General features: G+C 30.5%; 1 protein-coding gene across 5 annotated transcripts in view; it reads left to right on the forward strand.

The window, feature by feature from the left end:
• Nucleotides 1-12,828, forward strand: part of LOC118181208 (homeobox protein Meis1-like) — a 476,047-nt gene extending 463,219 nt beyond the window's left edge. For 4 of the 5 annotated variants that reach the window (XM_085823298.1, XM_085823297.1, XM_085823296.1 and 1 more), the window contains exons 9-11: nt 1,464-1,522; nt 6,939-7,025; nt 10,144-12,828. In XM_085823298.1, the coding sequence (XP_085679424.1) occupies nt 1,464-1,522; nt 6,939-7,025; nt 10,144-10,382 (385 nt within the window). In that variant the 3' untranslated portion in view covers nt 10,383-12,828. The remainder of the gene's footprint in view (nt 1-1,463; nt 1,523-6,938; nt 7,026-10,143) is intronic. The other variant, XM_085823299.1, reaches the window with a different exon arrangement.
• The last annotated feature ends 550 nt before the right edge of the window (nt 12,829-13,378 follow it).

Raw genomic sequence — 13,378 nt, forward strand, 5'->3', positions numbered from 1 at the left:
AAAGGAGCTTTATTTCCATTGACATCAGAATAAGAATAAAAAATAAATGAAGTCTTTTAATATTAATATGACGTTTTTTGTCCATAATGCTGATAGATATACAGTTCAATATTCATAGAGATTTGTCCCCTTTGCTCTGTATCGAAAAGAATTTTCCCCAGCTACGTCTTCTGCTCAGTAGAAGTGGAGTTGGATAAAAAAAAAGAGGGACATAAATAAATATAAATATCATGTGAAAATAGAAAAAAAACTGTGGGGATATTTTCCTTTCATGGCGAGAAATAACGGAAGGTCATCTCCTTTTTCATGGTACTGTCCGCGACAAACTGATACGAAAGGGAGCAAAGTTCGGACCTTTGCGCTTCTATAGCTAGAGAAAATGAGCAAGTTTCCGATGTGGAAGGAGGGAGCAAAATGACGTTGACCGTTTTACGACAGCAAATGCTGGATATTCTTTCCGAAGAAAATAAATGGGCTGACCGTATCTCCGTCATCCTTTTTTACGAGGTTTCTAGAATTTATCTGTGTATTTCACACCTACAATTTAAAAAGAAAGTAATGCTAGAAGTTTCTTGAAGTTCAGGAAATAAATGGTAAATCTTTTTGGATAGGCTCAGGATTAGTTTTCTGTTGAAGAATTTCGCGTAAAGTTCTACTTATGGTAGAAAACTGAGTATTTCAGAATTTTATCTTTTATGGTGTCTAAAATCGGATCTGTGTAAAGGATAAAAACCATTTTAATTGCATGAGTCATTTTAATGAATCGATCGACCTATTAAATTTGAATTTATGATTTTATAATGGGGGAATCTCGTTTGAATTAGCGCACAGAAGTGAAGTTTATGGTAAAATAGACCTACGTAATTAAATCAGAAAATCAGAGCTCACTTTCTTAAGGAATGTATGTATTAGAATATTTTTAACCCTTTTAGTGGCACGGGGTTTTGGATACGCTCAACAAAACTGAAATCACAGATTTTACATTTTTAGTTTTGAGAACAAAACTGAAATCATTGATTTTACTCATATGTACACAGAAAATAAACAGTATGATATTTGAAATAGTTTTCTGTTTATGTTTAGAATATCAAGGCTCGAAAACTTCTGTATACATTTTAATAGAAGCAGTTTGGTTTCAAAGTAGACTGCGCTCAAATTGAAAGTTTTTTTAAGTTTACACAACTGTCATTGTTTATTACGATTGTAAAACCAACTGAATTACCAAATTCGGAAACTTCAGTTCATTCCTAACTATAAAATACTGTTAAAATAAAAGATGAATAACATTGTACATTTGTAATGACTTTTATTTTTGTTACCTGTGTCTTTAGAAATCTGAACTTCTAAAAATAACTGTTAAATTTACATCATTCTCAAATAGCTTAGAAGTGTTAAGTTTCGTCTCTTATTCTTAGTGTGCTTGTAGTGAAAAGAAAAATCATGATTTTCTTTTTTATTTTTAGGTTCATTAATGCCAGAAGGCGAATAGTGCAACCAATGATTGACCAGTCTAATAGAGCTGGTAAGTTTTATATTTTATTTTGAGATTTTCTTTAGCTTTTACGTTTATTGCACTAATTACTAAGATATAATTGTTGACGTCATAAAAATATTGAGAAGATACTGCATGAAACGACTTAGATTAGTGATTGAAGCATTTGAAAATTTTTGTTTGAGGAAAAATTGATTGTTAGAAATTCAAAAACAAAATTTTATAATTTTATTCAAAATGCAATACACTTGTAGCATCTGCTACTGCACTTGCCCAGTGGTAGGATCAAAGATAGTTAATTGCAAGTAGTAGTATTAGGTATTTCATGTCAGTTACAGTAGCAGATATTGTAACTGCAAATACAACACCTTATATCATTATTTATTACATATTATTGGTGATATCGAGAAACATCTGCGGTAGTTAGGGCTTCTGCCTTGTAGAATATAGCAAAGCAAGTCCTTTTAATCTAGAAAATCTGGATTTTTCCTCAATCTCTCTTCACCGAACGAAGTAAAACATTTTGCGTTCGTGCAGCAAGGCAACTCAAAATCGTTGAAAAAGGCGAAGGAATAAGTTACTATAAACATGATTCTATTTTTCTGCCCGAATTTACTTCTATATTTAACTTTAACGGTTAACGGACAAAATTCTTTCTTTTCTTTTCTTTTTTTTTTTTTTTTTTTTTTTTTTTTTTTTTTTTTTTCGTGAGTAGAGAGATTGCGCTTAATGGTGGGGCTCCTGAAAGCCTGAAACCAGAAACTGAGATAGGCTCCGTATCACTCTCATTAGAAAACGCATCAATCATTCCTCTTTGGACAGCTGGGGGAAGAAGAATTCGCATCCCCTCCTTTTCTTTTCGGTATGGCTCTGAAAAGCCCGTGCTTTGTGTTGACCGAGAAGGAAAACTTTAGCGTGAAGAAGAGGAAAAAGGGAAATTGGAACTTTGGTTGTAGTTCCCTTTCCATCTATACTTCTAAGTTTTTGTAAAAAGGGGTTGTGTTCAAATTCAGTCGTTAATAAACTTTCGTAAATGATGCTTAATGAGTGGATGGATTGCTGTGATTTTTCGAAACTATATTAAAAAATTGTTTCTTAAAATCAAAATAAGAATAATATTAGATTATCGTATTAAAAAGTGTAACCAGCCCAAAAAAGGGGCGTTTTTTTTAAAGCAATCTTTCATTTAACGCGTGGCCCGCCCGGCCGAGCGGTAAAGTCGCTGAACACTGGTAGTTCGGTCCGAGGTTCGAATCCCGCGAACGGGCTGGCTGCGTGGATATTTTCGTGGTTTTTCCCATGTGTGACGTGTATACGAGCCAGTTTCCCTTAGAAAATCCTCCACGAAGGCATCCCTCCCCTTAGGCAGATAGCCCTAGTGTGCTTTGCCGTAATTAAATACAATACCACCACACCACATCATTTAACGCGTGAAAATATCCTTAAACATATGAAATTTCCATTTAAATTTCACCATAATAAATTCACATCTTTGAATTTCAGAACTGATTTTTTAATATTTGCTGCGCTCTTTTGAAATTGCTTCATAAAAAATTAATTCTTTTGTAATTATAAAATTATTTATTTACGTGGAATTTCTCCGACATCGTGAATTAAAATTTGAGGAAAAAATAACTTTCTATTATGCATAAATATGGAATCAGTTTTAATTTCTGAATACGGTTCTGCTAACATTAAATTTAATGGTTAGGGGAAGGTTAAATTATATTGTCCTTACAGTAAATAAAGAATTTTCTGATTTATTAGTCTAAAAGGAAATTTTTACTTTATAAAATATTTTATAAAAACAGTAATATCATTTTTATTGTAGTAGACCTTCATTTGTGCAATAATACATTTTTATTATAGTAGACCTTCATTTGTGCAATAATACATTTTGAGCTTTCCAAATGTAGTCTTAAATGATTATTTACTGCTAAATATGCGTGATATTTCATACGATGCCTTAGAGCACAATAAGAACCAGTATCATAATGTACAAGGTAATTAGTAGCATAATACATAAGAGAACAAATATCATAGTACATGAGAACCATTATCAGAATGCATGACAGATTTTCGAGATCTTAGACATCTAAAATGCTTATACGAAGCGTATTTCTGTCTTTTGTTGGATGATATTACTATGCACATATAAAAATTCTGTCTTTACCTTTTATCTCAGTTAAGGAGGATGTAATAAGTGAAGTAAATTAAAATATCTTCATAATTTAATGGTTCAATTAGAAATATAAAGGAGATTTCTAACAGTATAACATCATATTATTACGCCGGGAATTACTGGGACTGTTTTTAAGTTGCGCGAGATTTCAGACAAATGCTGTATCGAGATTTATTAAGTAATATTTTGAGTCTTTTCATTCCATTTAATCCCTAAGTACCATTACAGTATCTCATTCCATCATGAAAGCATCAAAGCAAAGAATCATGAAAGCATCAAAATACCAGAACAGGAACTACCTCGGTTTTTTTATCATACCATTTGGGTAATAGAAAAGAGTTACAACAAAGTCCTCTTTTATTAGTTGGAAATCTTAGTGTAGTAAACTACACTAAGTAGTAAACTACCGTTTTTTTTGGTGCTAGGGGGAATTTTTTAAAAATAATTTACTGTATTCAATGCAAATTCTGTGCGAAAACGTTAATCTGATTGCATCTTTGAGGATACCATTACAGTGTCTTATTCCATCCTATACTGCAAAGAGTCATGAAACCATCACAATGCCAGAACAGGAAATACGCCGATTTTAATATCATACGTTGTGTAATAGAAAAAGGCTACAACAAAGTCCTGTTTTATTAGTTGAACATTTTAGTGTAGTAAATTGAAAAGTTTTTCCTTTTCTTTGCATATTTATTCTCTTAAGTTAACCGTTTTCTTATGCTAGATTTTTTTTTAAATATAATTTACTGTAACAAATGCAAACACCGTGGAAAAACGAGAATCTGATTGCATTTCTTGTAGGTCTGTGGTCACAGTGCTGTTCTTTTTAAATGGCAGTTTAAAACAGACATTATATAAGCCATTTTGTATCCATCAGGACTCTCCATAAATATAAGTAGATGCACCTCTGCACCATTTTCTCATTATTCGGCGCAACCTAGAAATAATAGCTCGTTATTTATTCATTTGCCCTAGGCGACGGCTGTGAAAGGCAGAGGAGTTTTTGCAATTTCCCTTTTATCGTGCGCGCACACACCAAGTCTCCCCGTCTCCATTGACAGCTTCATGATTGATGCTTTATCAATCCCCTGAGCGTGCTCGCGGATATTTTTTTTTTTCCTGTTTACTAAGAAAGAACTTTTTTAGGGAGACTCACAACACCGGGCGATTTCGTATAGTAAGTACCCATAACTCCCCCACCCGTTCTCTTGATAGCGGTTTTCTGTTTTTTATTTCTTTTCTATACTATCTGTTGTATTGTAGAATTGATGAATGAGCCACTTATCGTTATTGGTAGGCTTGCTTCTTTTGAATGATGTTTTGTATGGCTCTATCGAGACGTTTGCGTTTCCACTGTACTGTCTTGTATACACTATTTGCGAAACAATTTTCGTGCTTATGATATTTTTATCAGTTTATTACTTATTGAAATAAATGCGATTTCTCGTTTTTAATAACGGGTATTATGTTCTGAATTTGTTCAGCTTTCGCGATTACGTTTCGGAAAGTAAACAGTTATCACGCAGAGACATCGGAGTTCGCGTGAAGCATCAGAAACATCATGTAAAATATGTTGTCATATGTAATGCAAAATTTGGTTTTGTTGCTGAACAAAATACATTGCATGAGTTACGTGTTCGTCTGAGAAATGGAATCCGTGCTTACTTTATTGGAGTTAGGTTAACTTATATTTTTAGCCTAAAGGGGTGGTAGCCCAGAAGGGCTATTAGTCTCAAAACAGCATTAGTGATGTTTCACTATAAACGGCGAATCACCTTTTTAAATTGTTGCCACCAAATATTATCGCTCTGCATTGTATTAAATGAAGAATCTGCATAAATGTATGTATGTTTCTCACATTGCGAAAAAACTACGGTACCTAGAGCCATCAAATTTTGAATAACGTAATCCTCCACCCGAACATGGTCACCTGGACGACCAAATTTTGACTAACGTAATCCTCCACTCGAACATGGGCACCTGGACGGCCAAATTTTGAATTTCGAATTTTATTTATTATCTATTTCATATTTAATGAAACTTTAACGATTTTTGATTAATATAATCAACGATTTCAAAGCGACCAATGGCAACACTGTACGAAAAAAAAACATTTTTATCTCCAGCGCGAGAGACTCTCTGTCGGAAATTTTAAAGATATGCTGTTTTCAAATATTTTGTGATATTGTTGTTGAATTTTATGTATTTTAGATGCAAAACCGTGATATTTAATAAATAAAGGTAATACACAAAACGTTAAAAACAAAACGCTCCTTGGACGTGATATAAAATCTATATCCTTAGGCGTAATATAAGCTTTCAGATAGTTTTAAATTCTTTTTAATATGTATTATTAGAAATACTCAGGTTTAAGCAAAGGACTTTACTGTCAGAAGAAAGCATAATTGCACGTTCATGTTCGAAACATCCGTCCTAAATTAATGAAATTTAGAGAAAAATTGCATATATTTTTCATTATTAACCGAAATGATTAGGAATTAATTTTTAATAGAAAATATTAATTTAATGCTTAGTTTTGTCACCAAAAATCTATTTTTATAGAAAAATAAGATTGTTGACGTACAGTGCTTTTATTGTAATCCTTATATTTTTAAACAGATTCAATGGAAGTTTGACAAATTTTGTAAGTTACAGTGTGTATTTCTTCGAAGAATAAGAGTTTATGTAATTTTTTATGAAACTCAGTGTTGTTTGCATTATATATTGTACTATTGTTAGAGTAGCTATTAAAGCATATTTATTTTAATTCCATTCTTATATTAGTTATTTTATTAGGTATTTTCTTTGCTATATTTTGGTGTCATAATGATGCGTGTCTTTTAATTTCAGGGTTTCAGGTAGCCGCTTGTCTATAACTTTTTATTTCTGTTAAGGGTATTATGATGAATGTTTTAGCAAATTACATTCAAATGCTCCTCAGTTTTCAAAATAATTTCATTAAGAGATATATGATGATGGAATGCTTATGCACCTAAACTTGTTCTTAAAGATAGTATTGTGAAAATAGTATAGAAGAAATATGTTTTTTAATCATTCCGTATAGTTGGTGGTCCGTATGAGCGTTTCAAGAAAACGCAGACGCTAGTTCCTTGTTAAATACCTATATATAGCATTATTTTTTTATTTGAAACCATTAACGGCTTTTATTTTGTTTTTATACTTTTCGCCTTACAAAATGGCGAAGCTTAATGCATTATGATTTTGTTTTCTAAAATCCTTTTTGTTTCTGTTTTTCGTTAGGAGGAGCTAGTGCTGCGTATGGACCAGATGGTGCAGGCATGGGTTATATGATGGATGGCAGTCAGCAGATGCATATTAGACCCCCAGGTCAGACATCCAACTCCTTCAAATAAATATAAGTTCCACTCGATCGCGGGTTTTTATCATGTCTGTCCTTTGGGTCATTTTTATCATGTCTTCCTGTCTGGGTTAGAATTAAAGAACCTACAACATGTTCGAAAATATAGCCTAGAATACTATAGTATTCTGAAAAATTCATAATCAAATTTATCGGCATTCTGTGTTACTTTAATTGACAAAGAATAGAGTAAATACTAAAGAGTATTTTCTATAAAGTTCATATCTCCATAAAGAAAATACTCATAATCTCTCTAATCCAAAAATTGAATCGTGAGATACATAAAAGAAAGAATGACCTTGTTTGTTTACGTTAGCTATACATAAGTCACGTGATGTCTGAGGTCATCTACATTGTTTGTTTACATTAGCTATACATAAGTCACATAATCTGTGAGGTCATAGGAATGTATCTTATTTAACGTATGAAAAAGTAAAGCACAGATCAAAATTCATTATAAATATATATAACATATAATATACGCTGTTTTAGTTTCAAAATCAAATGATTTATCCTACAATTATTAATTACTGAATTAGAATGTTTTTGTAAATACCTGTTATGTCCATGTCGCAATTTCAAGAGGGTTTTTTTTCCTGTCACTGATTTCCGCTACGTAATAAATCATTCTAAATAAATTTCATGGTTGTACAAATTCATTTTAGTTCTCATGCTCATTAATAGGTCAAATTACTTTAAAAGCGTACGTTCTTTGGTTCATGGTAAGCTATTCCTCCAAAAAATTTATAAAACTTAATGCTCTTCGAAACAACTACATCTTTATTACCTGATGTGAAATAAGCCTTATTTTAGGAAGCGCACAGAATGAAGAGGTACAATTTTCAGGAACTGTTTTATTCATTTATTTTCAAATATAACTTTCACGGTTTCTTAACGAATGCATTGTAAAATTGTTCAAGTTTTTGCCAGCTTATAAGCTTACTTTTTGCATAAATTAATTCTTATAAAAATGTTGACTATATTTCTTTTAACATTTTAAATCTTCTTATATGCTATAAGAAAAAAGAAATCAAAAAATTATTCGAATCATAAATTCTCAATATGATTTTCCTAATGGTATTAAAAGCTGTCATATTTCTGTGGTATCATCATGTGTGTTTCAGTGAATAATTTTTAACATTAAGTTAAAACTTTTAATTGCAATTTATTTTAACTTAGTTTTAAAAATTATTCACTGGAACCACAGTATCACATTTTCTTTAAAGCAATAGCATATAATTAATATATTATTATTTTATATGCTTTTCAAGGTTTCTTTTCCACTTTTAATTAAGATTTTATGTTAATTTATAAATGAACAATAATTAAATTGATTTCAGTATTATTTTTTGTGTTATTGTTGATTTTGCTTCTATCTTTATTATTAATCGCTTATTTTTTTAACCTAAAAGGTATAGCGCAAAAGCAACTTATTAGCGCTAGAGATGTTGTTAGTATTGAAACTCATTTTTTGTCCGAATCGTTTTTCAAAGTGTTGCCACCATGTAATATTTTAAAAAATTAATAATGAGGAATCGGTATGAATGTTTGTTCCTCGCATTGGGAAAAACGACGTCGCATCTAGAGACATCCAGTTTTGAATGTGCGTAGTCCTCCACACGAACATGTCCAACTCGAAGCTGGAATTTTGAATTTCAGATGTGTTTTATTATTTACATCAGTTTTGTAAAAATTTAATGAAATTTCGATTAACATACTCAGGGACTTTAAAGCGAGAATTGTCTCTTCGAAATAAAAAATTTTTATCTCCAGGGCGTCAGACTGTTACTATTAGGCAAAATATAAGATATTCATCTTTCAATTTTAATCAACAAACTCGGCTATTTGAAAGCAATGTGTTGCCGCGGCCACAAATAAAATACTTTTATCTTCCATGTACTAGTGTGTTGCCATTCAGTAAAGCCTAAGATAGATACAAATTTAAGCTGGAAATTTATTGAGGAATAAACTTAACGATTTCAAAGCAATAAACACATTCCTTAAGAATATTTTTTCTGACTTTTAATAGGACTAACTAAAATCAAATTGCATTAAAATTATGAGATATATAATTAGAAATATTAAATATTTGTATGAAATTACACTAGATTGAACTCATTAAAATCATTATACCCTTTTTCTTTTTTATAATAAGAATTTTAGGTGGCTGGCTTCAGGAGCGGCTAGCTTTTAAAGAAATAATATAACGAATGTAAAAAATATACATAATTCTTAATTCTGTATCGAGAATTATAAATATAAGCTGCTTTTAAATATTTTGTGAATTTGCTGTTGAATTTTATGTGACATGAACTTTTTTGTGACATGAATAAGATTGTTGACGTACAGTGCTTTTATTGTAATCCTTATATTTTTAAACAGATTCAATGGAAGTTTGACAAATTTTGTGTGACATGAACTATCGAAAAACGTTATATTTATTACATAAACATATAAAAAGTTCATAATAAAAATAACAAAAAAGTTTTGAAGTTATCTTACTAAGGAAATTGGACATTGATATGATCACATGAGAAAAGACAGAAAAAATATAAAAATGCATGCCAACACTTAACATTATATCAGCAATTTTTTAACGTATGCCGCTATGCTGTTAAAAATTTTGTGACTTCTATGTTGAATTCCATGTTGCATAAGTGCGAAGAAAGCGAAGCTTAATAACAAAGCTAAAGAGTCAAAAAGAATTGTGTTAGTGGAAATGAGTCCAAGAGCATATTAGTACGCTGCGATACTTGGCGACAGCGTAAAATGTACGAAAGTTAACCGCCGAATACAAATAGATTTTTTGTAAAGTTGCTTTTTCTGCATTAACACTAAGCATGCAAGGAAACGACATTTACAGGCAAAGTCAAACGTAATTGAAATGCGTTCCTTTTTCGTTATCTACTCCGAAGTAATACGTACGTTTCATTTTTCTTCCTTTGAAGTCATTTACTTACAAATATACATTTAAATCTGTGAAGTGAATAAATTATTTATTTAAAAGATTGTAACTGCTTCTTTATTTTTAAAAAGTGCCCTTTGTTTTTTATTTGTAATCTGAAAAATCTTGTTTTTTTCTCGCAGGAATGCAGAATTTGTCTTGCAGTGAGGGTGCAATGGGCATGGGCCACATGGGTGGAATGGGTGGTTACACACAAATGTCGCAACTACGTTCTCCTGTCCATTCTCAAGCTATGCTTCTGCCTGGACACCCTCATGCTATGATGATGGCCCATGGACCTATGGGTCACCCAGGCTTACCACCTCAAGGCTCCCCTTATGATGCTTCAGGAGGGCACATCATGGACATCCATGCCAGTTAAGCTGAGACATCACATTCTCGACATCCATTTTCTGTATCCATTCTTATCTTAATCTTCCCTCTGTGTTCTGTAAGATATGGAGCGGACACGAAAAGAATTATGCAGCTCGAACTTTTTATTATTTTTCCCTTTGGATGATTTTGTGCTGATCCATCGATAAAGGGTAGGATGTGGAAGAAATGTTTTCGATTAAAATAATCACCTCACTAGTGTTATTATTGTATTATTGTTATAATTCTTATTGGCAATGTATGAGAATTTTTTATTTAATTTTAGATGTAAGGGAATTGTATTTTAATCCAAAAAAGTGATGCACATATTCAATAGAGAATTGCCTATAATTTTCTTCTAAAATATGTTTTACGCAGCTGTTTACGTTTGTAATTTCTTGCTTAATTGCTAACTTCTATTTTAAAAAAATTTTTCTTTTTATGAATATAAATGTAAATTGCTATTACCGGAATAATATTATCAAAATGTATATTTATTTCTTTTAATAGAATTTGTATGCAAAAACTTAAGAAATTTTTTTTTTGATTTATCTTTTGCGTCAAGTCAGATGCATTTAAATAAAGAAGTATAAAGTTAATTGTAAAAAATTTTCTTATTCAAATTTTGTAAGCATGATTTATTGTCGGTAAATATTGCTAAATTTATTTTCGTTTCTTTTTGCCTTGATATCCTGGCCAGTGAAACTGAATGCGAATTATTGGTCAGTAAGTGTTTTAGGGCATTATAATATTATTTGCAATGTGAATGTTGTATTTTCATAAGTCGCATCACTTTGAAGATATTAGTTGTATTATCTTATTCCATATTTTTAGGGTTGCTTTAAATAAATGCATTCAGTTATAGAAAATTGACTACAATAATCAATAAAATAATCCCTATCGTTGTTGATGAAACCGTGAGTGAGGAAGTCAATTTATTGGTTAAGTATGGTTGTGTATATAAATAATTTGTTTTAATTGGTAAAAAGAAGTTTTTTAGAAACCTAGAGTTTTACACTGAACTACGGGTTGAAACCCATTTTTTTATTTAGCAGCATTTAGTAGAAAATCTTGTTCATTGATCGATTAAATTACATTTTAATATATGTTTAACCTGTGACTTGTTTATTGTTTGTTTTTTCGTCATTAAATAAATCATTTTATAATTATGTTAGATTGTAAGATCATAAATATGATGTAATTTAATTCATTTTAAATTTATAAATTTTCAATTTTTTTAAATACTATGCAAAATGTCAGGCATTTAGTTTTGTAATAAACAATTTAAAATACATAAATTTAACTAGAACCACTACTTTTATTCTTATGGTGAACATTTCTTTGGTGTAAGCGAGCAATTAACAGTACATAATTATTCAGGCAAAACTATAGTTATTTTTTCATATTTTTATTTTATATTTTCAAATGTGAAACTTACATTTAAAGGACACTTTTTTTCAAATAGTCTTAATCAGCTATTCCAGTTAATATTAAGAATTCTTACATTTTACCTGGTTTCTAAAAACTCTGTGAAATCTAAATAAAGAGCACATTTAAACTGATTAATTTCGCATTTTATTTAATCTTATCCAAGTGAAAATTTTATTACCCATGGGAAAATTTTTATTTGAAGCCCGTATGTCTATGCTTAGGGACTAAAATGTAAATATTTTTTTTTAAAGATTAAAACTTGAACTTATTTAACCTCAACTTATTGGATTCTGAAAACTTATGTACAATATAAATTTTCTGTTTTTAATTATATGCATTTTAATGTTAAAAAGGGACATCACAAACTAAATAAAAGAACAACTTTTATAATTATATTAATTTGTAACATCTGAAAATTTGAAGCAGTTTTGTAAAATTTCGATTTTTCAAGTTTCAAATTATCTTTTTAATAATACACGCAGTGTATATGAAGATGCTAGGATATTAAAGCTTGTCCTATGAATTTTATTTAAAATGTGCATATATGCTGCATATTGTAAAAATATATGTGCTGTGAATATCGTGTAAGCAGCACAGTTTGTATCCAAAAGTGCTGGATAATAGAAACCGATATGTATAAAATACATAAAAATCAGAAACTTTAGAATTTGTAAATTACTATCTTTAACAAAAGTTATGTGGAAAGTCTCTTTGAACAAGTTTTTCTGCTCTGTATCTGTTATATATAAATATGCAAAGCAACTTGCAACTTTCTTGTTGAAGTATGTAATTTTTTCTTCCCACTCATAATGTGGGTTCTAATATCCATGTAATTCTCACAAAACTGTTGGGGAAAGTGGAATTTTTTTTTCTTTCCGGACACACCCCACCAGTTCTTGTTCTGTACAGATTACAGGTGGCAATGCATTGTATGTGAGGTAGTGTTGTAATAAGCCAGTTCGCTGGTAATTTGTTGTCAACGATTTAAAAAAAAATGTAAGAAATAAAAAATGTTCTCAAACGTTTCTATGTGTCTGTGTTTTTATGAATATAAACATGCAATACTATAAAACAAAATTGTATTTTATTTTTGAACAAATCTTTAGCTTTGATGGTTTGAAAGAACGTAGTCAGCCATTCATATATCAGTTCTTAATTAAATTTTTATAATGATATGTTTACATTGTTTTTACTACCAGGGGATACTATTTGTCAACTGACGAATATCACAGTATTTCTATGAAACTGCTATTCCTTTTTCTTCCCTTTGTACAAAATGGCGTTGTTTATTTAAAATTACTGTGTCCTACACACCTGAATCTACACACTTCGCTTTAGAATACAATTTATAATTGCTTATATCTTAATTAGCGGTAATTAGGTATTTAATACTGTCTAAGCTTATTTAATTACCTCACATAAAAATTAAAGTGAAATTTTATCGATTTTTAGTAGTATGATCAAAACAATATAGGTAAAGTTCACTAAGACTTATTAGATCCCCATGCAGTGTAGAAGTAAAGGTACTGTTATTAAAAAAGCAACACAATTTTTAGCCCAAAGGGGCGTTAGTCC

This window comes from Stegodyphus dumicola, chromosome 9 (genome assembly GCF_044657685.1).
Source record: "Stegodyphus dumicola isolate Sdum_Otavi_A_Nest chromosome 9, ASM4465768v1".
In the NCBI taxonomy this organism is placed as follows: Eukaryota; Metazoa; Arthropoda; class Arachnida; order Araneae; family Eresidae; genus Stegodyphus; species Stegodyphus dumicola.